The 25,994-nt window shown below is 38.1% G+C and overlaps 1 protein-coding gene across 1 annotated transcript in view; it reads left to right on the plus strand.

Moving 5' to 3' along the window:
• The window catches only part of REV3L (REV3-like, polymerase (DNA directed), zeta, catalytic subunit), a gene marked incomplete at its 5' end in the record, with an annotated part of 65,194 nt that overhangs the window by 30,139 nt on the left and 9,061 nt on the right, over positions 1–25,994 (plus strand). Inside the window, 11 exons of the mRNA XM_009878511.1 lie at positions 82–207; positions 1,420–1,612; positions 4,038–4,149; positions 13,529–13,644; positions 17,462–17,580; positions 18,225–18,343; positions 19,313–19,454; positions 22,359–22,603; positions 23,982–24,090; positions 24,940–25,146; positions 25,793–25,902. Of these exons, the coding sequence (XP_009876813.1) occupies positions 82–207; positions 1,420–1,612; positions 4,038–4,149; positions 13,529–13,644; positions 17,462–17,580; positions 18,225–18,343; positions 19,313–19,454; positions 22,359–22,603; positions 23,982–24,090; positions 24,940–25,146; positions 25,793–25,902 (1,598 nt within the window). The remainder of the gene's footprint in view (positions 1–81; positions 208–1,419; positions 1,613–4,037; positions 4,150–13,528; positions 13,645–17,461; positions 17,581–18,224; positions 18,344–19,312; positions 19,455–22,358; positions 22,604–23,981; positions 24,091–24,939; positions 25,147–25,792; positions 25,903–25,994) is intronic.

Raw genomic sequence — 25,994 nt, forward strand, 5'->3', positions numbered from 1 at the left:
TGCATATGAATTTAGCAACCTGTACTTTTTCGTATATTACACTGTGCTTTTCTTTTTCTTATTTTTTTTCCCCCCAATTAGAATCAATTTGCTGCCCTTGGTGCTCCAAAGAAAGAAACTTCTCAGATTGAAGGACCATCTTTAAATAACACTTACGGTTTTAAAGTCAGTGTAGAAAACCTGCAGGAAGCAAAATCTTTGCACGAGGTAACTTACATGTTATAATAAGGATAATTTATCAGACCAGTTTTATAATGGCAGAATTTAAAAATCTTTTCCTCCTTGGTTCCTGCCTGGTGTAAAATTAGTGTATAATGTCTGCAGCTTTTAAGTAGTTGCTCTGCTAGTTTCAACTTGATTTCCAAGTGCCTTTGTTTAATATTACTATACTAAATTTCATAGTATTTTTGTTGAGAAGGTGATAAACCTTCTTTTAAAAATAAGGGAAAGATCAGAAGGAAGAAATAGAAAATTTTGTGTATAAACATTACTGGAAAAACTAGTTGACCTTAACTTTCATGCATCGTTTCCTTAAGAAACAAAGCACGTGACATCATTCAGTCAGGCCTTCCTGGTGTGTCTGCGTGTTACTTTCTGAACCTGTTGGCCAGTTTCTACTACATTTGACAAAGGAATGTGTCTCAAGGAGTGTCTCTGCATGTTTTGTGGAGATCAGTGGTTGGTCTGGGATGAGAGATCTAAAGTGGTGCTGGAGAAGAGGACACAGTGTGAGTCCCGTACTGCTGGATTTGGCTGTTTGCTGGCCAGCCAGCATCAAAGTGCTCACAGTCAGCGCACCCGTGGCTTGGAATTATCTGGTGACTAACGTACAGATGAGCAGTTGTATGTATTTGTTCTAGAGTCAAAACTGTGCAGTATACAAGGATTCTCCTTTTCTTAATGCAAGCCGTTCTGCAAAAGCTGTAGTAACACGATGGTGGAAGTTCATTAATGCAAGTGAAGGGCAAGTTAGGTATCTCCATATCTTCCTGTAACTGACTTAGTCTTGTTTGCGTGTCTTGGGCGAGGGCGGAAAAGGAAAATAAAGGCCAACAGTTGATGAGTCCAGACACTTAATTCAGCTAATATGCAAATTCAGCATAAAAATTTACAATCGTTGAAGTTGAACATTTCTGTTAATTTGTATTTTTTGCTTTTGGTACAGGAAGATAGTAGTCAGAAACAAATAGTGAATTTTAATAATCGAGTATGAAAAGGTATTAAGTGATGAATCTTGTTTTCTAAGATGATCCTTCTTGTAAAAAACTGAGATTGAGGTGCATGTTTAACCGCTTCTGTTAATTTTCAGCTGTGACCTCTTACTTGCAATATAGTACAACCATCTAAATGTCTCGTAATCTCAAATATTTTTACAAACTGTTGAGAACATACTAACGTACTGTATTTATTCATTGATAGGTCCAACACCTTACCCTCATCAGTATGGAGTTACATGCTCGAACCAGACGAGATTTGGAACCAGACCCAGAGTTTGATCCAATCTGTGCTTTATTCTATTGCATCTCATCAGACACAGTGCTACCAAATACTGATAGAAAAGAAATCACTGGCGCTATAGTGATTGATAGAGACAGGACGCTCTCAAGCCAAGGTTCCTATTTCTTTTTTCTTAATGTATTTTACAAAAATGCTTATTCCATAGTAATCAAACAGTAGCAAGCAAAATATAATCGAGTATCTATATTACTATTTAGCTCATTTAATTTTGTCTTGTTGACTGTTGGATGAATGACCATATTAAACGTAGAGAGAGTTTTCCTGCTTATATCTTCCTAAGAACTATTGCATGGGCTGGAAACCACAAATATCATAACACACGTGCAAGATTTCTTGTTCGCGTACTTGTGGACAAGCTCCTGCAGTGTTCTAAAAGTATAAAGAGGAAAACCTGCCTGTAGTTTCCTACTCGAGTTTCTGGATAGCTGCAAGTAGAAAATGTTAAAATCAGGACAGTATGTTTTATATTTTACTTAAGGGTTATTTTTGTGGTTTTATCTGATCCTTTTAGGATCTAAACAGGGGCCCTTATTCTATTGTACCTTTTTGGCTTTGTTTAGACCAGTGATACTCAACCTGTGGCTCTAGAGCCGGATGTGGCTCTTCATGGCCCTACAGGCGGCTCTCGCAATGTAGGCGTCTGATCGGCGCTCCACTCTATCAGGCAGCGCGGGGAGCACTGAGCAAATGGACCAGCAGTGTGGGAGTCGCTGAAGTTCCCCCTCCCATAGGGGGAAAGAAAAGGAGCTGCTGGGATCCCCCCACAGGTAAGAGTAGAGATCACCTCCCACCCAGCAGCCATGGGGCAGAACGGGATAAAACTCACCCTTTTGCCCCTTCCACCCCTCCACCCCACCCCTTCCTAGCAGCCAGAAGGGGCTGAAGACAAGTTGCTGCTGGGAGAGAGGATGCTGATGTGTCATGTCGTGATGTATCAATATGTGATGATGTTGAATTGGCATCATCACACATTGAAGTGTCATGATGGAAAAAAAGTCACACTGTTGATACTTGATTTTTATGGTTCTCTACAACTCTATTTAATAAGGAAGTGGCTCTCCAGCTGTTAAAGGTTGAGTACCACTGGTTTAGGCTAGTAAAATAAACAAAAATAAGAAAAGTACAAAAAACCCCCAACAAACAAACAAAACAAAGGAGTCCTCTTTTTTTCAGGGTTTCTTTGGCATTGTAAATGTGCATTAAACCACAAAATACTGTCTAAATGTAAGTGTGGTCAAAAAGCTAATAATAAATTTAGCATTTAAGGCAACAGCTCCTTCTTCTACCAGTTTATTTTTCAAAGTATGTAGATATTATATCATGCTAAGCTAAGCTTTTTATTATTATCAGTGATTTCTTCTGGTATTATATGCTTGTTACTAGCTTTTAAAAAAAATTATCTCCATTAACTTACTAAGTGAGGTTTTCCACAGTTATAGCCACTAAGGCTCCCTAAGTGCGTGCCACTGATAAATGATCAAGAAAAAGCTGGCTTTAAAGAAATCCAATAATATTTTGAAAACCAAAGGTTCTGATCTTGGGTGTTTTTAGTGAAATAAAAAGATGTGGTTAAATGTTACTGTGACATTCATTGCTTTAATTGATGTGTGCTGTCAATATTTTCTTGGTTAGAATTTTTTGAGTTCCCTATGGAGTGACTTGACATTGAGATACACCTTTTTTTTCCCCCCTTTTTGTATTATTGTTGCTTTGTAAGTTACAGTACTCTCTTTAACATTTATTTCTGAAAGCACGCTTTTTTAATTCTCAAGATCTTAGGAATGTGTCAAAGCAGAATGCTTTTTTTAAAAAACTCCAGATTGTTGCCTTAATCAAAGACAGTTATATCTGTTGTATTGAGAAAATGAAAAGACCAAGTATGTGTTGTGTATTATTCAAAGAGGGGGTTTTTATATGGAAGGCAAATGCTGAGTTTCTAGAAGCATACGAATTTAGCTATTATTCACACATTATCAATGTAGATACTCTTAATGTGCACTAAGTGAGCAGTTGTTCATGTGTTTCCATTTCTGTCAGTAACTTAGCAGTTACTAAGAAATATACTGAAAAAAGTACTAGGTTATGTAGAATTTTCATTCCGCAAAGCATTAATCTAAACTAGCAATTAAAATACGTATTTTGCATGGAAAGACTGTGTGAGCTGTCATATGGTCCTTTAATATTTCTTACTGAAAAATAAGTTTCTGATAGCTGAACTCTTGTACATGTAAAATGGTGACATTTCTCTTGAATCAAATCTACTTACGTCTGAGAATTTGTACAAGATTACCACTATATTCTATTCACTTTGTAAAATTCTACCAAACTTTTTCACCCAAGAGGAAAAAAGTAAGTCCATGGAATTAATTGCAATAATAATTAGGTTTAGAAATAAAAGTAGGTTGTATTTCTTACTTCTGTTCAGTTGTGTGTTTTATTCTAAAGCAACATCTTTGACTCAAACCATGGAATTCCTACTGAATTGTAATGGGCTTTTTTTTTTTTACTTTATTTTCTAGGGAGCAGAGACCAAGCCCCCTTGCTCACAAGATCTGGAGTTACAGGACTAGAAGTCAGTTACACTACTGATGAAAGAACTCTTTTCCAGGAAGTAGTGAATATTGTAAAAAGGTAGCATATCTGTACGTTCTGCTTTTATTTTTCAGGCTTGGTACAGCAGATTTAGTTTCTTCAACCCTTGCCAGTCTCTCAAATACTGATTTTTGTTGTTGTTGTTTCCCTTGAAGGCTTATTTCTAGAGTGGACGAGCATGGTGGTCTTTTGAATAAAAATGCTTTTTGCTTTTCCTTTTCTCTGACAGCAAGAACATTCAGATCCTCTTAAGCAGCTGAGTTACAGTCTTGAAACTAATCAGCCATATAAGTAATCATCTTTAACATACACCCTTTTCTGTTAATCCCATAATTCATTATGCATCTCTTAGAAGAGCAGATACTAACAATGCTGAGAGCTAGAGAAAACTGTTCAGATAGGAAGAATTTTTCTAGGGACACTGATTCAGGCAAGATAGAAGAAACCTACATGGTACTGGAACTGCTATGGACAGATTGAAATAAACGGTAGTTTGAAAAAATCAATTTCTTTCATTAGTTTTGTCTTCTCTGAATGGAAGTCCCCTGCTCCTTCAGACTTGGAAAACTGTTGGTTTTCCCCATCTCCACCAAGGCCGAGGAGCCAGTTTGGTTGCCCTCTTGGCTGATGACTAGGTGGTTCCACAGATGTCTCTCCAGGCCCTACTATCAGAGGTGCAAAGCTATAAAATTGCAAGGAAAAATAAACAGATTTAAACTCTGAGTCACCCTGCTGGAATAGAGGCACAAGGAAAAAACATGTACTAGGCAGAGTACATTTGCAATTCTTTCTTTCTCCAACCAGAACACCTCTGATGAGAAAGACATTGACCAACCCCATGAAGCCAGAATACAAAAAGAGTTGCTGAATGCAACCAACACAGGGTGGGTCCTGACAGATCCCTGTTCAGAGAAGACAAAATTCAGGTAAGGAAAATAATTTTATTTTTCTCTTTCTTGGAAATCGAGTGCTCCATCAGGCTTAGGAAAATTACTGAGAATGGGAAGTTACTGATAAATGAAGAATTCTCCACCAGTTGCGTGGAAGTTTGAAAAGAGACTACATAAAGAGTATGGGAGAGAGAAGTCAGCAGCTAGAATGTATATTTCTGAAGAACAGAAGTCAGCATCTGTACATATTGAAGGCATTCCAGAATAAAAAAAAAAAGCAGGCGGTTTTTGTAGAAATTCTAGATGGAATGTACCAATCACCGAGATCTTCTCTTTCAACACTGTGCTAGCATGCCTCTTTGACACAACTTTATCTTCAAAGTCTGAGTTAGTTAACTTGCATTCCTGGAAGATAAAAGATTTGATCTAGTAATGGAGAGGCGGACTGCTGTCAGCATCTGAGTCTGCTTTCCTCCCCCCTCAATGCAGTATTATGTAAGGAATCGGACTTCTGCTGAACTCTCAACAAACATGTTTTTAAAACTTGAACCAGATCTACAGTTTGCTGCTCTTTTCCCACTTTATTTCCTGTAGCCCAGGCAAAAGAGAATATGAAAATTTTGCTGGAGTAAATATTTTATATTTCTTAAGCACAAAACGAGTGTATAGACCTAGAATAGCTTAAACTGAAGGAAAACGTGGTAAAGCTACCTTATTTAAAAGTAGTGGATTGCAAAAGTCTTCCTCAATGGGAAATGTACAAGAAAGCAGCTTTAGTGAAAGCTTTCAGCATCAGGAATTCTTTTTTTTAAACAATCTTCTGTTGCTCTTTTTAGTGGTGTTTTTTCCAGCACATGTTAGGTACTCTAGTTGTTGTCATAGGTGCACTTAATAGTAGGTCTGAGAGGTTAGAGAAATAAGAGTCGGACCATGTTTAAGAAGCGTGGCCACTCGAGGCTCATAGAGCAAAACTCAGAATCGCCTTAATTTATCAGCAGAGAACCATACCAGTATCTTACATACTGATGTATGCATCAAGTGTAGATGTTAATAGGTTCTCGTGACCAAACAGCATACCCAGCATGACTGCAGCTTGCTCTTGATTCACGTTCTTCACCTCTTTGGCTGTTGAAGGCAAGGGTGGAAGAGTGAAACACAGATTCCTGGCACAGTGAATGACAAAATATCCAGTCAATCTTGATTGTCAGTACCAGGAACAGACTTTAAACTTGCTGGTGCATTGAACAGAGGGTACCTCTGCTGTGGGGAGAATTGTTTATGTAGTCCAGTTAAAGAGTTCTTGTTCCCATTTCTAGACATTTTCTTAGAAGCATTCCAGGCGACAGGGAAGCTGGATTAAAATGATCTTTAAGGTCCCTTCCGGCCTAGGCCATTCTATGTTTCTATGAATCATAGAATAGTTTTGCCTGGAAGAGGCCTTCAAGATCATCGAGTCCAACCTTTTCGTAGCCCTATTGACACCACTAAACCACTTAGTAGTTGGCCTAATTCTTGCTCTTATTTCATATATGTGAAACTGTGGAATGTACTCATTTATTTCAAGTTCCAGCCTTCTGCTTCTTTTTAGGCCTTTTTTATTCATTCTATTCTGGTTACTGAAAGTAAGAAACGGTTGATTCTATCACTTGTTGTCAGTAGATGGAAACTCTGGAAGAGTACAGTAGAGAATTCTTGACCACTGTTCGCAGCACATAAATGAGGGAAAGGTGATTCCTGGGAAGTGTATCACTTCTTGCAATACTCTTAACTCATCAATCTCTTTCTCCATCAGAAATCCGCACACGTTTTGTCTTTGGACTACTGATGCGGAGTATCTATGCAAATAGTCTTTATAATGTGCTGGTTGATGTTGAGGGACATGGATGCCGAAGCAGAGAGTGATAAATTAGTGAAGCCTTAGCGCTTGCTGGTGTTCTGCTCTTGGGCTGCAACACTAGCCTTTTGTCTCTCAAGAGTGTTTCCCAAATCTAATCTTTTGTAGCAGAGCTGAAGTTACTCTGTTACATGTTCACCAAAAATGAGTATTGCTCCAGAAAGTTTGCAGGAATTGACAAGCTGAAGTTGGATTCAGTTAGACCTTTTCTATGAAGTTGTTCAGCGTGTACTAGATCTGAATGACCACAGTAAGATTAACATGTGTTTCCACATGGACATCCATAAAGGAAATACCAGGTTAAATGTTCTTCTGTGAAGTTAGTAGATGTTGTCTTTGATTAACTTGGAGCAGTTGGCAGATGAAAATAAGTCATCTTGAGGTCTATAGACCAGAAGACCTGGTTGTTTCTCTGGAGTTTGATCTGTGATTTCATCTGTGCTGAAAACTTATCAAATTTGCCTTAATATTGAGGGCAATAAGCGTTTTTATTTCTAGAACATTGTTACTGAGAGTGATTCAAATGTGAAATGGGAATACTTAAAAGTCTGAGTACCAAAATCTGTATGGAGACTGCTAAAAGAAAGTATATCATTGTAAGAAGAATTTGAAAATTCTCTTTAATTCTAAAAAGCGCTGAAATACTGAGCTGCTTGAAGGCTGAGAGACAGGAATAAGTTTGAAAGGAAGAGCCACAGAGGTGAGTTTGGAGGAGGCAGGGAAGAACAACCAACATTTGCAACAAAGAAGAACATAATTAAAGTAGTTCTTGGTACCCTGACAGCTGTCTTGGAGTTCGAGAGGAGGCTTCACCTCCATAAGTCAAGTTTTCCTTTCTTTAGTAAGCTGTTCTCTGACTGTAAACAAAAAAATAGGACTTCAGCTCGAAACTGGAGTAAAGCAACTGAGAAACAAGCTTCTTCCTGTCCTGTGCACCAGTGTGGATGATCTTCAAGCACAGAGAGCCAAGCTGTAGCCTCTTGAGTTGTCGTAGAGGAAATTTATTTTTCTTGCTGTTCTGTATTGCTGTCCTAAGGGATTCTGTCATGCTGCTTGAGCAGCCTTCTTGAATATACTTTCTCGTAAGATGTCACCTGCAATGAGTTCAGAGAAAAAATTGGAAGACTCTGCTTGAAATAGTAAAACAGAACCACCTCTCTGTCTGAACCTAAAGGGGGAGAGAAGAGTAAATGCATTCATGTAGCTCCATATAGTACAAAACGCAGGAAAGCTATCTGTTGGAGGAGGAGGAAGGGGGTGATGGAAGAATGTTTGTCTTAGAGATTTAAAAAACACAGAAGAACAAGAGATGTCCAAACCTGATGGAGCAGTGGATTCCCATGAAAGAGAAATTAAATGTCTGGGCCTCTCCTATACTTTCAAGGCAAATTGTGCCACACTTCTGCAAGTGCAGATACTACTAGATAGCAGAAAAGGGCTGGTCCTCTAGGCATGAGAGGAACAAAATTTGGGGAATCCATGTGGGACTTCACAGTCCCCATGTCTGTGACATGCAGAGGATGTAGAAACAGGATGGGCTTGAAAAAATTTAGCAGGTTTACTCTGCTTCTTGAGACTCACCAGCTACCCACAGCTCTTTGTCCCCATGGAAGTAGTTTCTACAAGCTAAAAGCGCAAAAATGAAGTGTAAAGCTGTAAGATTTTTCTTAAAGATTTTGGAGATAAAACATTTGTAAATTAATTATTTGTTAATACCTAACATTTAAATATTTTGTATAATGATTTTCTTGTGAAATATGATGCTAATCATCTTTTTTGTATTGGATACGACGCATTAGATTTGTTCTTCTGTAAATGTTCTGGCAATGTGTTAACCTAACCTTCCTTCCCCAGGTTGGTGTCATCTTCTGTGGCGTTTTCCAGTAGAAATCTCTTCTTAATGTTCTGTGCCAATTTTATGGATTTTTATTGTCCAAAGCGAACTGGAAAAAAACTGTTTTCAGAGATTTTCGGAGCTTTTATGTGTTTAAGTCACCAAGTATTCTGCTCCCATGTAGAGTTACTGCTTTTTGTCTGTATCATAGGTTTGGCCTAATTTCCCCCCCCGCCTCTTTTTCTCTTAATTTTAGCTGGAAGAGAAACAGCAGTCAGGAAGACCAGACACATAATAGAAGGGCAGGCATAACTGGGAGATTTAGTGTTCATTCACGAAATTATCAAATGAGAAAGAGGAAGAGATGGCATAAGAGCACATATTTAGCTAGGAAAGAAAATAATCACATTTCTTCTCTCTGCAGCATGTGTGAGTTGAATGCTAATGCTGTTGTCTTTAAATCCTGGCAGTATAAATGCTGCTTTTCGTCTTTGCAGAGAGACTGGCAACAGCATGCAAAGCAGTATCAGTTGCCCATCCCTTTAACAAAAGAGCACTGTGGTCACAGCCACACCTCTTATTCCTGTCATGTTAATCCTAGCCAGCAGCTTTCAAATACCAGTATTACAACTTACTAGTTTCTTGCAGGTGTAAAAGCTAGTCTCATCACAGTTTCTTTTAATAAAACAGCTTGAACTGATGATGAAGACCAACTGGATAGTGTATGTAAAAGTTGTGAGAAGGGAGGATGAAACATGCTCTCTTCCTGGCTCACAGCCTGTCATCTTTGTGGTACCACAGGAAAGAGGGAGCAAGTAAGAGAGAGACAGACCTCAGCTGAGCTCACATCAGCTAAATCTTGTGTTTACCTGTTCATTTTCCCATCTGGAATAAGGTCATCTTTTAGCTCCAGGCATCTCTTCTTCTCTAATAGCAAAAAGAATAGCACAGGAGGTCTCAACAAAGGACACACTGCTCCGGTGGTACAGTGGGTACATGGGATTGGGCTGTGGGAGAGGGCACTTCTGCTGCATAAATTGAGACAGAGTTAATCAACCGGGAAATAAGCAAGAACCAGCAATGCCCTATGTTAGATGCAAGAAATCTGATAGGTCTGTTAAACCTGTTGCATAAGGTGGACTTCATGCATGCTGCAGTGCAGGAGCTTGGGGTCCCAAATGATGTTCAGCAGAAAGGAGTTCTACTTGAATTTAGTCTTACTCTTGAGTTTTCCTTCAAAGATAATTGAGATGCACTTAACCCAAAATTATTTTAATTATAAACTAAGGAAATGCCCAGGTATCCATGAATTTGTTAATATTAATTATAGTCCTTTGTGCATATACATTGTGAATGCAAATGCATATACATACAGAATACATATATGTGTTACAACTCAGTTGCTGGTAGTGTGCTTAGATACTTTTCATGCTTTCTGAAGGATCCCTCTTGGATCCAAGTTTTAAGTATGGGAAACAGACTAAGAGACAATGTTTACAGGTAATTTACAATAGGATTTGAATTCATCATTTACTAGCTACTCTACCTTGATTTTCCATGTCGACAGCTTTATATGAACGTTATCTGGCTGAAACTTAAGATATCTGTATTTCATTGTCAGTGTCTTAACTCGCTGCCTTCGTCACCATGTATGTTAAAGGGAAGAAACAGGATCTCATTCTGCAAGAGGCAGCTGAAATATAAGGAATAGTCCACCCAAAGAGGCCTTTTTTCTTCAGTGACAATAAAAGACCAGCATAGAAAACCTGAGATGCCAAAATTAGTTGAAATGGGACCCTTCCCTTAATGCATGTGTGTAGCTGGGAAGGAGGAGCAGAGTAAGTAATGCACTGTAAAGTGATACTCTGTGACTCAGAGACGTGCCATTATAGCAATCTCTAATGGTCTGTACAAGTAAGACTGAGTTCAAAACTAGCACAGTGATTTTATTTTAATCTTGTGAGTGATAAACTTCTCAATCTACACGTGCATTTACATAAAATTGTGTGAAAATATGTAATATTTAAATTAGATACTATTTATTTATATAAGAAAATGCATATATCTGAAAACATCATGAATTAAAGTGTTTTTATGTCCTGTCCTATAATACATCTTCCCACTTGAAGGGTACTAGAGAAACAATTCTTGAGATTCTGTGCAGATGGTTTACAGAGGTCGTTTTATTCATTAACTTAAAAGAGAATAGTGAGATAAACTCGAGAATTGATGAAATGTATTCAGTTGCGATACAAACAGTGCTATTTGCAGTAGTTAATGTAGCAGCCCACTAAAATCTGGTTAAGGAGGAAGCAAGGGAGCTAATGCACTACTTGGGCAAGGAAGAACCCAAAGCAACTGTTCTTTATCACGGGTGGTAGCTGCTAATACAGTTGTGGCAACTTGCTGCTTCCAGGGAGTTTGCTTGCTTCCCTTCAGAACAGGCTTGAAAAAGAAAGCAAATTCCTGGCATAATGAATACTGGTTTATGTACCGTATAAGCAGTTCTTCATAAGTTTCTCATTCATGTTTGCATTTATCATGGAACTTCTCTGCATAATGCCTTGCTCTGCGTAAAGTCTGCAAGTACTTTCCGTTTCGAATTCTGTGAAACTGCTTTTCAAATATGAACACAAATGACTACTTCCTTCATTTAAAATAGGCAGTAGTTTTTCTGCAATATGCCTAGGACCAGGATAGTTTCGCTGCACAAATTAATGTGAAAATATATTAAATCTTAATATTTATTCTATATCTGTATAAACTATTACATAATTCCTTTTCATTTGAAATATTAGAGCTATTAATAATTTTGATACCTCAATTGGTATGTTGTGCAGAGCAGCAAGTGGTCATAACTCTATTTAACAATAATTTTGCTACTGGAAGTGACTTCAGGCTAGCTTTATTTGTCCATAAATTGTTCCAAGTAGCTTTGGGTTTGTACCACTGGTAGAACAGGCTTGTAAAATGAGTAAATTTACTAGTTCCGCTCCTGAGATTCATTTCCTGTCTCCAAAACAAGGAATCATTCATTTGACATTGATAGCACATGGCAAAATACCCCCAAAATGCAAAGTGCTGCTTCTTTTACTTTCTCTAGAATGCTAGAAATCAAAAATTTACTTTTGAATTTTCTGCTTTAGCCAAAAATTTTGTCAAAACCATTCCTTCACAGGTAGAAGTAGATGGTAAAAGGATTTTTGCAATTTTCACTGGTTGGTGCAAAAGCCCAAATTGTAGTAAAGAGATAGCCATGCTGAGTGAAGGGATTCAACTTCTTTTCCCTTTATTTTTCACAGAAAGTTTGTGTCTGTGATAGAAGTGTGGAGAAACTCTTCTCTGAAGTTATTCTCAGAGTAGTTAGCTACTTCAGAGTGAGTTGTCATCTGCCTTTGGCTGGGACGTACAAGCAAAGAAGACAATTCCATGATAAAGTCTGAAGCTTTGTTTCTAATGTCTGTGACACAGCTTTAACGTAGGATTTTGGGAAGGGGCACGCTCGTGTATCCAACAGTCAGGAAACGTTGGCATTTTTCAATGTGTTTCAGGATGCAAAAAGGACAGAGATCCTTTTCATAAGCCAGGGCCCCTGCCGTCTTCTCCCACAAGATAAGGTCTGTAAGCCTTGGGCGCAGACCATGGTACGGGACCCTCAGCATGTTGTCCAGTCCTCTGCCCTTCGGTCAGTCAGTTGTGTTGAATGCTGCCTGCTGGAACTCCTCGACTGACTTGCATTGAAAAGAACAGCTATTTTTCCCAGCAAAACTTCCTTCTTTTTCCCCACCTTGTTATAAAAACAAAAGATACCTGGTGTTACCTTGGCTGGCATTTTTCTGCCAAGCCTAATAAAATCATTCCTAGGCTCTTCAGCAAGTGACACTTCTGATTTTAATAATGCCAGGTCAAGAAGTAGGTTAGACGGGCTCTTCTGAGCTGAGTCCCACCTGTGCTTTGCCTCTGAAGCCGCCTTATTTGTCCTTCTGTCTAGTCAGCTCTTCTCTGAGCCTGGTTGGGAGATGGGCAGTAACTCTGTCAGAGGACAGTTCAGGCTTCTTCTGGTTGTACCTGAGGCAGTCAGATTTTCCACCTTGTATGAGAGCATAAAAAGAGCTTTTCTTGTGTATTTTATCGAACAGTTATCTTAAGGGAAGAAGTATTTAAATAGAACTGGTAACTGTGATTGCTTTTCTATATGGTTCACTTTTGACAGATTTCACTCAATGGTGAATTGTCACTTTCCCAATAAAGAATCACTATTTAAGACCAGAAGTATCCTCTGATTATTATAAGCTACATTGCAGTATGTGTGCAACATCGTTATCTGCAAAATGTTTGAGTAACCTAATAGCAAATTTTATTCTATTTTATAAAGGAAAATAATACAAAACTGAGTTTGAGGGCAGGACTATATTTCATTGCACATCTGTCTTTTGCTGGTAGCTAGGTTTCAGTCAATGCTCAATACAGCCTGATTCCGTCGATAAAACTCGATTAGGCCTAGATTTGTACTTTGTTTGTAAAGACTGACATAATAGACGTATGTAAAAAAAAAAACCCACTGCAATGAAAATATTCCATCTAATTTTTTTTTTCTTTTGAATGATACTGAAAATCCTAAAAGACTGTCTGTTTTAAACATTGTCTCCTAGTCCAGATGCTGCTTTCATAGCAATCCGTTGTGGCTGCTTCTGTTTTAAACTCAACATGATTAGAATGAAATCCTGTTTATACTCTGTTCATGGGAAATATTTTCTTAAATAATATGAAACTCATTTTCCTTTCCCCCCTGATCTCTAGATACGACCCAGACATTTTGTTAGGCTATGAAGTCCAGATGCATTCCTGGGGTTATCTCTTACAGAGAGCTGCTGCACTGAATGTTGATTTATGCCAGATGATTTCTCGTGTGCCAGGTAAGTTACTGTGCAGGGTTTCAGTTCAGTTCCAATAGAAACAAGTTGAAATCTATGAATAAATTAAATGCAGCATTTTCAAATGGACCTCTTTTTTGTTGTCACTGTTGTGTTTTTATGGGTATAATCATACACACAAAAAATTTGAAATACCAGTGAGATTCTGGTTTTCAGTATTTTCTGAGTTTTTAAATTTCTTGTGTATTCCACTTCTGGGTGTGTCCTGTATCCGTAAATCTAGACTCATTTTCAGTAGTCATGACAAGTTCTCAGTTCTTGGAGGTGCTTCTGCTACCAAACCTTCTTCTGCTTCTCCTTGGCTTTAGTTATATGTGTATGTCATTCAGGCTACCTGCCATAATCATCATTCACAACTTCTCTGGCTGGGATACGAGGACATTTTCCAGATGCTCTGGAGCAGCACTTGTACTGGTCAGCAGCTCTGTAATGAAATTCATACTTCCAGTATGAGGAATATCTTAGAAGAGCCATGTTCACACACTCCTTCCTTGAGATTTGAATATTTGCGCACTCTTTTGATGCCTTAAAAATCTTTTGATACCTGTGACCTGTTTAGAAAAGGTCTGAGTTGTAGAGACCTCCCAGGGACAAGAAAACCTAAGACATTTTTGCATCTTCAGTTTGAAAGTTATTGGCAACTGGACCTTGGTGGATTTTTAAATACGTAACATATGACAACAGGAACACAATTTGGCCATCAAAGGTCACAAGTTTCATTCTTCAGCCCAAAGGCTTGAGTTTTTTCTTCAGGAATAGTAACTGATTGCATGAATCTTGTTATTAAATTCCCCTGATGCTCAAATTAAAAAGATACACTGGTTGCAATAATAATAGCCCTGGGTACAGTCTTCAGAGATTTTGAAGGATATTCAGAAGAACTTTTGACCCTTTACACTTGAAGATCTACAGTGTCTTTGGTGAGAGGACTGGTAAGTGTTGCAGTCAGAGAATTCTTAAGCTTCCAAAAATCACAAAGGTTTCCTGCTCTACTATAAACATATGGATGAACAGTCTCTTCAGTTTGGGACAAGTAGCTAATGTGTCTCTGCTTTTGTTCTCAAAGGCTGTGTAACAGCTCTTGTCTTGCCATACAGGGCACTGCACTGTAGTTGATACAGAATTGACAGTTACAGCAGCAGAGTTCTTATGTCACCTTCATGACATGAGCTGTTGTTCAAGTTACTGGGTTCGAGATGCACATGAAGATTTCCTTGAAGAAAGGTTACTGCTCTGGGAACTGTATGGTTCTTAATGGTGATGTCCCTATGTATTCCACAGTCAGGCTTCCTTCCCTACAGCCGTGAAGTCCCACACAGCAAGGGTTCAGTTCTGGTGGAGGAAACCAGGGTTGTAGCCTGTACAGCTTTGTCCATCGAGTTTGAGAGGGCAGGCAGGACATAAGCGTGATCTCCAAAGCACTGGTAATCACAGTACGGATGTTCTTGGCCAGGTGGTAGGTGCACATCCAGAAGTGGAATACTTAAAATATTTCTAAGAACTAGTGTTATTGTAAGGTAAGTAATTATTCTTTTTTGATTGAACTGCAGGAGACAGATAAGGAAATGTTCACACTGGCAAGCTCCTCCCAAAAATGTCATGCTATAGGTGTGGGCTTGCATGCATGACCATGAACATACGAGTTCTCTTGTTTTGTGGCCTCCTTGTCCATGGTTTTGACCCCATCTATGTTCCTCTTGCTTTTCCAACTCCTATGGTTCATATTTCCCTCCCTTCTTCACATGCTGTATTTTCAGAACAGGAGGTGCTCCTTCAAGCAGTATGCTCCTCTTTCCTCCTATTGAAATAAAGATAGAAGGTACTTTTCCTTCCCTGTCCTGTGATTTCAACTTAACAAACAGCAAGCTGGACTCCTCTCTGGTTTTGCTTTATTGGCTGAGTCTGGTGCTGCCTCTGCCATTTACAAGTGAACTATTCATAAGTCCTTAGGACACACCACAAGAGAAGTGAGTACTGTGCCTGTGCATAGCGAAGATTTGTTGTGTGTGCACTGAAGCCTCCTGTTTCCTTTGCATCGCAGCTTCAGGTTAGGGAGTGGGTAACAGAGGATGAGAGGAGACTTCTTTTTATTTCATCTTATGCGCTTGAAAACTAGGAAGAATGTCTGTTCTGCTTAACGGCTTTGTTTCCAAAGAGGCTCATGTGGTTCTGATGGTACATGCCCCACTCCAGTTGAACATGACAGGTTTCTGTTATTTTGCAATGCTCGTCACATGCAGTCTCTTGTTCATCAGGGCAGTGGTCTCCTCTGTGACTGCAGTACATACCTTGTTGCCTGTCTTTACTGGCAAGACATGAAGTGAACTTAAATGGGGAATCTCCTAAGTAAATCTGAAGAGAACTAGGATGACGCTGCAGAAAGTAGAACTAACTAATAGTTTCTACTTCCAGTTAAAAAAAAATAGGAAAAAATGAAAGTTCCTCACTTACATGGGAGATCCAGCACATGGAAATGAAGAAAAACAGAAGAAAAATTGTTGCTGCTTGTGGGGTCCTTTTTCCATCAAAACATTAAAAGAGGAATTGCTTTTTTTCCTCCTTAAAAATCTGAAACATTAAGGAGGTTAAAAATGGCATGCATTTTGATAAAGTGTGTGGAAGGTCTACTAAATTTTGTCAAAGCTCTGTGATGTATCGATAAGGTCACTAACGAAGTTTGTGTTACGTTGTTTCACAGCAGTTGTGCAGAATTACAGGCAGTTTTTACTTATGTCTTCAAGGGTAAATGTGATTCATGGCTGTCTGAGGTAGTAATTGCTGAGTTATGATCATTACTACAAAGCATTATGTATCCACACTTCTATATGCTCTGTCCAAAATGTTCTGCTTTTTATTAATAGGGTACTGTACAGGGATAGGTGATAAATGAGTAGACAACCGACAGTTGAAAAATAGATGTGGATTTAGAATTGTGGGGAAAGTGCCTCAGAGTGCTTTCTCTTAAATTAGGAAGAAGGAACAAGACTAGAGGATCAAATAATACAGTGTTTTCATACAAAATTTTAACCTGTATTGCACATACTAAGAAATATCTATGCAAACTCAGGAAAGAATACCAAAACTGTAGCCTTAGCTTGACTGAAAAAAAAGACAGTTTCAAGAAATGTGTACCAAAAAGATTGTCTTCTCTTGAGTTGTAGTATTTCGAAGCATGAAAAAAACCAAGGATGGTGAAAGAGGGTCTCTTTCCTATACTGTCTTACAGAAGGATTCAGAGTGCTTCTTCTGCCTCTGCCTTTGGTCCTTCCTATTTCCTTCTCTTTGTGTTGTGCTATCTACAACTCATGTCTACCTGCTCCCAATGAGAAGGGTTTGCTTTTATTGTATGAATTGCACGAAGTTTTCCCTCCTGTGACCTGGTTCTAACTGTGTGTAAGATTATTACAAGTAAAGCCTTGAGTTACAAACTCTATAGGGCAGAAACCACTTTAAAAAAAAACATAAAAATCATGCACTAACGTGCAGGCAGCTACCTCTCAAGTAACATTCAGCATTGCTTAACCAATATATTAACTACGGAGAATATATTGCCATGGACACCATGTCAATGAAACCAAAGTAAGAGTTATCTTCAGAGGAATGTGCTAGAGCAGGAAAATCTGGGCGAGTTTTATTTAGAGATCGTGAAGAAGACTGGTAAATAAATAAACTTTTGCGATTAGTAACACTCTTTATGAATTTTAATTTTCCACAGAGCTCGAATTGGAAGAGGGATAGCTTGATCTTGTCTTGACTGTCCTATAACTTGCCTAAATATGTTCTTTTTTAATGTCTTTAGATGAAAAAAAAGATAACAGATTTGCGGCTGAGCTGGATGAATATGGTTCGGATACAATGAGTGAAATAAACATTGTTGGGCGAATTATGTTAAATATTTGGAGAATGATGAGAAATGAGGTAAAGTTTTCAACAGGTTAATGTGTTTGACTTACTGGGCTTTTTTAATTATTGTAGTCTTTGTTGAAAATTTCCTGTAACTTCTGTAGCTTTGTTCTTCATTTCTGCACCTTTTCAGATTAGAGCAGTCTGCCACTTTGTGAGAATGGATTTTGCATATCACTAACATGTAAAATACTGAAGTCCTTATCTTTCAGTTATGTTTTTTAATTATATTCTTTTTCACTTCTTTGTGGGCTTTGAGAACAACTTGCCTGTTTTAATGATTTGTCTAATATGATGCTTTTACTAGATTACATACCTGAACTTATTTTAAGCTGTTAAACTCACTCATTGTTTTGCTGTTTATGACCTTACCTTTAATACCCAAATGGCTTGTACTTTACAGACTTTTTTTTGACCAAATTCAGACCTGATCTTTGTGATCTACTTAATTCTGCATATTCTTTCCACTTGATGAGAGATATTCTTTCCTGATTTGTAAATCGTTAGGGACTCCTGAGTCTAAATGTGTACCTTTTTAACAAAGAATGCTAATAAAATGATAATAAATTTTGTTGTTCTAGGTTTTTTTAAAAGTAGGTATTTATTTGACTACGGAAGACATCATGCATGTTAACATGTCCTCTTGGTTTTTTTTCTAGGTGAATCTAATGAATTACACTTTTGAAAATGTGGGTTTTCATGTTCTTCATCAACGTTTTCCTTTATTTACTTTCCGAGTTCTGTCTGATTGGTTTGATAATAAGGCAGATGTTTACAGGTAATGATCTATTAATCCATTTTGTTTTTTATTTTAAGGCTAGATTCTTAACATTAGCTAGGTGTAAGCTAAGGTCAGCACAGGAGGAAATAATAAATTTAGTTTAGGTACTAGAAGAGTCTATGCAGCAACATGAGCTTATTTACTCTGCTGTTCTGCTGTGTTCTGTTGTGTAGTTACACCCTCAGTATTCCATCTTTGTGTACACAAAAAAAACCCAAATTTTCAGTTACAGTTTTAACATCTAAACAGATGTACTATTTTGAAATTCTGTAAGGTCTTTATTTTCTATGTACTGTTCATCAGAAGGGCATAAAATGAACTGTCAGGTTTCTATTTTACTCCACAATGCATGTGAACTAAGCTAGGCTTAAAAATGGTACAGAACAGTGTGCAAAATGTTAAGACGGTAACTATAGATGCTTAAAAATACTTTTGTATGGCACATATCACACTGTACATAACTCTTCCTTGGAGTGGTTTGGTATTGTGTTATATGAACAATGTATAAAACTTGCCTGAACGTCATTCATGATATGTATATAATTTCTGTAAAAGTTAAATACTTTTCGAGTAAGTGGGCACTTGGTTTAGTGCTGAAATTCTACATTTACATTCATAATAAACTGAGATAGCTATTCTTAATACAGGCCACTTGATTAAAAAACCATGTAAACAGATGAAGAGAAATTCAAGTTCCTGTTTCAGTAACCTATTAGGGCAGTAAAGAAAACTGGATATAGTATGTTACTGAGGTACACCCTAAGAGCAGTTTGCTGTAACATGTTCGGTGGATATCTTTAGAACACATAAGTGTATGTTTATGTGCACCACATTTTTGAAAGAGCCGTATGTCCTAGGGGAAATTTTTTTTCCTGGTTTATGGCAAGCTATCGTGAAAATACATTTTTCATAGTAGAAAGAGCAGCACTCTTCTGATTGTTTATAATAATACATTCACTTTCACAGATGGAAAATGGTTGATCATTATGTTACTCGTGTCCGTGGGAATCTCCAGTTGTTAGACAAACTGGATTTGATTGGCAGAACAAGTGAAATGGCGAGACTTTTTGGTATTCAGTTCCTGCATGTATTAACAAGAGGCTCCCAGGTAAGATTTAGTTTTCTTTACGCTTCACAAAAGTAAAATAGTCTTTACAAAATGTTTCAGTGAGTTCTTCAGTATCCTTTCATTCAGTATATGTATTTTCTTCATGTCACAGAAGACTTTTGTACAACATGAAACTGAAATGTAAAGAAAGGCAATTCAAAAGCAGGGATAATGGATTGAATGGTTAGATTAAAAATAGCTGTTAGAGTGCCCCAAACGTAATCACACCTGCAAGTTTCTTATACTGACTTGGGGAGCACTAAGTTTGCCCTCTGAATTGGTGTTTTTCACACTTAGATGGTCTGAAAATGAGTGCTTTCTAAAATATTAAGAAATAAAATTGAGCGTGTTTTTGAAAGATGAGGTGATTTTCTTCCAGGACAGGCAAAGCTGCATTGAATATGTTCCAATGACATTTCCTGTGAGGCAGACCTCTGGGTGAGATTTGATGATAAGACAAAAAGGGCTCTGGCTTTGTTAAGTACATGTGTCATGCAAGATGTGTGTGGTTCTGTTACACTGATATTAGCATCAGAGAGAAAGGGAGCAGGACAGAGTCAGAGTTAGACGGCTCTTTAAAGCCCAGCAGTCTCCAGTAATAACAGAGGTTTTCCTTGCCTGGGTTCTGAGTGCCTAGACTAACTCGACTGTTTTCATAGCTTCACAGGAGCCCTGAGCAGCACCTGAAATGAGACAAGTACTCTTGCTCCCACATGTCTGCTCTTCTGTTGGCATCTTCTTTCCTACCATCTTTCTGCTCTCTGTTTTAACAGACATGTAGCTAGGCTGACCGGGATTGATTATTTTGCCAGCTTCTGTGGACAAAAAGACAAGTTGCAAACTCATGTCCTAAGCAGACCAGCATTGCCTTAAGCCAGCCAGAAACAGGAGTGTCTGAAGCTGCAGTTTCTCAACACTTCAACTCTATTTAAAAACATTTTCACCTTTTTTTCCTTTGACTGGAGTCACCTGTGTCATCTCTGACCCAGGGCAAGTTCTTGTTGGTCTTGCTGGTACTGACTCTGTGCTGGGAGGGGTGCAGGGCACCAGCGGCAGAACCGTGGTGGCGTGTGATAGGTATTTGGCAGTTTAACTCCCTGAGCTGCTTTGACGTGTTATCAGAAAAGTACCGCTGTTGGAGCAGGGGAAGAGAAATGCAGAGTTAGGGACAGGGAGAGCGGGACTGGCGTGCTGCCAATGGAGATACGCTTAAACTGTCAGGATTGCAGCCCGCAGAGACTGTTCTGCCTGTCATTTTCTCAAGTGGCTGTGGGTGGGAGTGAGCAACAGAAACATGCTGCATTTTCTACCCTGACTGTTCTTTTCTCTTCCCTTCTGTGCACGTATGTTTTGTTTCCATTGGAACTTACTAAATCACAAAAATGGCAGCTGCAGCAATTCCTTGTCAGCTCAAATAATATTTTTTTTCACTCAGAAGAAACATCACTGTCTTTTATGAAGATGTTCCTTTTCTCCTTAACTGACAAAGATGTTAAAAAGGAGTAGTACTAAGAACAGACTGCATATACTTTATTTTTCCATATTTTTGTATCTCTTAAGTTTTACAAAACTTTTTGTAAGCTATTTTTTCTTTCATTTTATTAAGATCTCTTGAATGTTCCATAGTAGGCTAAACCAGTCTAACAAGAGATGGTCATAGGTGTATGGATTATTAGTCACATGATTGAAGAACTTGCTGAGAAGTATAAAAAAATAAACTTAGCTCCAGTCCCTGACCACCTCATCACACATATGAGCTCTTGACTGGGCACAAATTAGTGCATAGTTCATGCAAAGCAGCAGTCGGTTGTGCTGCTGCAAAAGTACTCTCAAACTCCAACCTATTTGTAAGGTGGCATGATCTTGTTAAAGCTATTGGTTCTGTAAGTTCATTTATAACATCATAATTAAAGAAATTTTACCTAACCCAGTCAGAAGAGTGATTGGAAATATAGTGTGCTAGGCAGAGGGCTTTTGAATAGTGATTTAGTTGCTCACAAAGCACAGGATTTTAGGATTACGTAGGATTGTTCTTTGATATCTTGGAATTTTCAGTCCTCTGGCACCCATGTCTGTAATTTTCACAATATAAAACAAAATAGCTTGAACAGGCACAGTGAATACCTGGCTATTAGTGCTTTTAAAGCCTTACTAAAGCATTGAATAACAGGACCTCCATATATGACATTTTGTGATGTCTCAAGGTAAAAGTTCTTAAACTTTTTGTTATTTTATGCTTCCCATACTACTTGTGGCATCATCAGGGAGAAAGCATGATAGCCAGTGCGAAGCAGCAGGCTTTTGAAATGGGCTGACATAGAATCTTCTTTGGTTCTCCTGGTGCCCAGTGTGTTCTTGTTACCTCCCATGGTCAAAAGCTTGGAGAAACAGTTATCGACTTACACAACTCACATGTAATTTCTCTGTTTTCCCAAATGCTGAAGTTAAATCGCTGTGCAGATTCCTGTGGAAAATGGTTGTCAGTTGCATATTATACTTTTTCTTCGGTGTTCTGCAGGTCTAACAAAAGCACAATTTAGCAAATGCTCGTGTGCTGACTGTAGTGCACCCATTCATATGTATTGTTGCCGCCTACTGGATGTTAATTATTTTAACCTGACCTGGATGTTTATTTTTTCTGTAGATAAAAATTAGAACTACTTGATTTTCAATGGTTTGGGCTAAAAGATGAGAAAACACATGGACACACTGTGTAAAAGTTCACATATATCCCTCTGTGTGATAGAAAATATATATTAAAAGTAAGAGTATGGCTTTTTTCTTCAAAAACTAGTTGTCCGTACTTTAAATTCAGGAAAAGTAAGTGCATGTTTACATGGTTTTAATAGACCTATGTTTATTCTGCAATTCTGAAATTATAATTATACCCAAACTATTTTGCAGTATCGTGTGGAGTCTGTGATGCTACGTGTCGCAAAGCCACTGAATTATATTCCTGTGACACCCAGTGTCCAGCAGCGAGCTCAGATGAAAGCCCCACAGTGTGTTCCCTTAATAATGGAGCCAGAATCCCGCTTCTACAGCAATGCTGTTCTTGTATTGGATTTCCAATCGTTATATCCTTCCATCGTGATAGCATACAACTACTGTTTTTCAACCTGCCTGGGACATGTTGAAAACTTAGGAAAGTAAGTTGTTACTCTTTCCTCACAAACTTTGATTCCATAGAGACTTCAGCATTTTTTCCAAGGTACTGAGAACTCTTGGTTATCTTTGGAAACAGCAGGCATGTGCAAATAGGACTGTTTTCTGTTACACAGTAGAGATGATAAAGTGCATGTATGCATACACACACAGGCAGATACATACACACATCAGTATGTTTCTTTAATTAAATACAGAATTAGACTCTATTCTGTCTAATAAATAGATGAATTAATCTGTATGTGCATGGGTGTGTACACCTGTTCCTTTATTGTGGAGAACTGGAGAGAGGCTGAGAGGATTGGGGTTGTTCATCTTAGAGAAGAGAAGCTCTGGGGAGATCTTAGAGCAGCCTGCCAGCATCTACAGGGAAGCTGAGACGGGACTGCCTACAAGGGCATGTAGCGACAGGACAGGGGGCAATGCATTTAAACTGGAGCAGGGTAGATTTATATTAGATGTTAGGTAGAAAGAATTTTTTTACAGTGAGGGTGGTGAAATAGTGGAGCAGATTGCCCAGAGAGGTGGTGGCAGCCCTGTCCCTGGAGACATTCAAGGTCAGGCTTGAGGGGGCTCTGAGCAACCTGATCTAGTTAAAGATGTCCCTGCTCACTGCAGGGGGGTTGGACTAGATGACCTTCAAAGGTCCCTTTCAGCCCAATATATTCTGTGATTCTGTGCTTCAGAATAAGTTAAAATGTTATATAAATCCACTCCCTGTTTTCAAAACTGGACTAATATTATTCCACTATATATTAAGAAATTGCTGTTCTCTTTTGACAGTTGTAGTTCACTCTGGACTTCACCATTCGAAATGAAAAGATACAATGTCATATTCTGTGTAGTGTCTCTTACTGAGTTTAACAGTAATTGTGTTAACTGAGAAAAAAAAATCTTGATTCTCATTATAATTACCTCTATAAAACAGTATTTGGAAGAATGGGAAGATGCATGCGATGATTTCTAGATGTCACTGTTAGATTTTCAAGTGTCTGGTTTGAAATTCTGAATTTATAGGAAGAAAATATAATGCAGGGTGTTACTTGGTAAACATGCATGGTTTCCATAGGGGATTATGGTATGAGTAGGTGCCTCCACCAACACAGCATTTGGAAATAATGCATTAATGCCGAACAGACTTGATAAATTATGCATGTGTTGGAATTCAGCCATTTATTACTACTTCATTCCTAGAGCCTTTTGTATGTAAGAAATTTTAAAAGAGGGGATGCTTGTTTGTACCGAAGATCATCATTGTGGTTCTGTCCCTGCTGGTATTATCAGCAGTGTGAGTTGATGCTTTTCCTTGATGGAGCTGTTAATGAATGAGTTGTTTTCATATTTAATTTTTCTCTTTATTAGATATGATGCATTCAAATTTGGCTGTACATCTCTCAGAGTACCTCCTGACTTACTTTACCAGATTAGGCACGATATCACAGTGTCACCCAGTGGAGTAGCTTTTGTCAAGGTAATGATATTAGTGCTCTGTCACAGGCACTTTGACTTCCTGTGGGCAGACTAGCTTAAGATCAAATTGAGACTGTAGTTTATATTTTGCTGCATTAAGAGCAGACAGAAGGGGGGAAGGGTTCAGTCTCTCATTTCCCAGTGTTATTTAGATATTTGTCAGAGCGCTGAACTTCTGGCAGTTCAGGAAATAAAATGTCATCTCTATGCTTTCATTTATACTGGAGGCTTATTTCATCTATAATTAAACTGTATTTTACTTGTGCAGTTTGGGGAATCAAACGGTAATTAGCTGTGTGTAACACTTCATTCTTCTCCTGCCTGTATAGCAGAATGTTTTCCTAGAAAAAGAGTCATGGTTCTATTGTTCTCATTTTATGTTATGTGTACTGCTGACTAATTTGTAATGAATTAATAAATATGGCCCCGAGCTCTTATAAATAATTAGCCAGTCACCAGCATGCATATATCTAATGTGAAACAAAATCTTTAAGTAAAGAACATCTGCAGACTTTTAAAAAGTTAATATCCCTTTTGCATTCAACATTTTAAGAATTAACAGTTAAATATTCAAGCCCCATTTTAGTTAATAAGGTTATCTAAACCTTGCATTAGCAGGGCTGGTGAAAACAAAGAACAAAAAGATGTTTACTCTGCCCTTAAGAGCTTTGCCTGTATTCTGCATTGCTTGTAATATTTGTGGGAAGAGCTAAACCATTGGTGCCTAGGGCATCTTACTAATTTGTCTTCTTAACAGTGATTATTTAACAGTTTGGGGGTTTGCTTTTACTCTTAACTGTTTAGGTTGGGCTTTTTAACATAATGTTTTTCTTTGTTCTCTTGATGGCAGCCTTCAGTAAGAAAGGGTGTGCTGCCAAGAATGCTAGAAGAAATCTTGAAGACCAGGATAATGGTGAAACAGTCAATGAAGGCATACAAGCATGACAAGGCTATAACTCGAATGCTTGAAGCTCGGCAATTGGGTCTTAAATATATAGCTAATTTTACATTTGGTTATACTGCTGCTAGTTTTTCTGGAAGAATGCCATGCACTGAGGTAAGGGTTGCAGATAAAAATGCAGAAAAACTGTGGAAAAGACACTAGTAAAGTATATAAACAATCTAGATGCTGTAGTCAGGTAACACAGTATTATTACTTGAAACATATTTCATGTAAACACCTTCATAAAAGCTTTTTTTGATTTGTAGTACTGAAAATCAGCAACTTGGAATTTATTTGTGAACCTTTTTGAAAAAAAAAAAGTCTTATTTTTCTTCTTCCATAAAAGAGCATTTGGAGTTGGCATCTGTGTAGAATTCTCTCCAAAGGTATATTGGATTACAGTTCTAATAGTGGAAAACATTGTAGGTTTCATAACAGGATGAGTCAGCAGAATCCAGAAAACTAGAGGAGATGGTTCTGAGCAATATTGTCTTTCTCCTTCCACTTTCAGTATGCCTAAAGAAGTTTAAACCAAATTTTTCTTTATTTTAATTCTTAATGTTTTTTGATTGCTTCTCCTTTAATTCTTGTTGTAGTGAAAGCAACGGGGTTTTTTTGTTAGATGCATTTCAATCATGAAATAAAATACATTGTCTTAAAATGGTAATTTTCATAAACAGGTCAAGCAAGGTTAGACTGTTTACCAAGAGCTAGTGTTTGGTTTGGAGGTAGACTAAAGATTTTCACTTTAACTTTGCAGGTTGGGGACAGCATTGTCCACAAAGCCAGAGAAACATTGGAGCGTGCTATAAAACTAGTGAATGATACCAAAAAATGGGGTGCTCACGTTGTGTATGGTGATACTGACAGGTAATTAATGGTCTGCTTCTTCTGATGTTTTAGCATCACGGTGGTTCTCTCTAGATACATTTTTCTTTTGTCTCAACAAGGGGAATTTATGA

Source organism: Apaloderma vittatum, unplaced genomic scaffold (genome assembly GCF_000703405.1).
Source record: "Apaloderma vittatum isolate BGI_N311 unplaced genomic scaffold, ASM70340v1 scaffold14301, whole genome shotgun sequence".
Lineage (NCBI taxonomy): Eukaryota > Metazoa > Chordata > Aves > Trogoniformes > Trogonidae > Apaloderma > Apaloderma vittatum.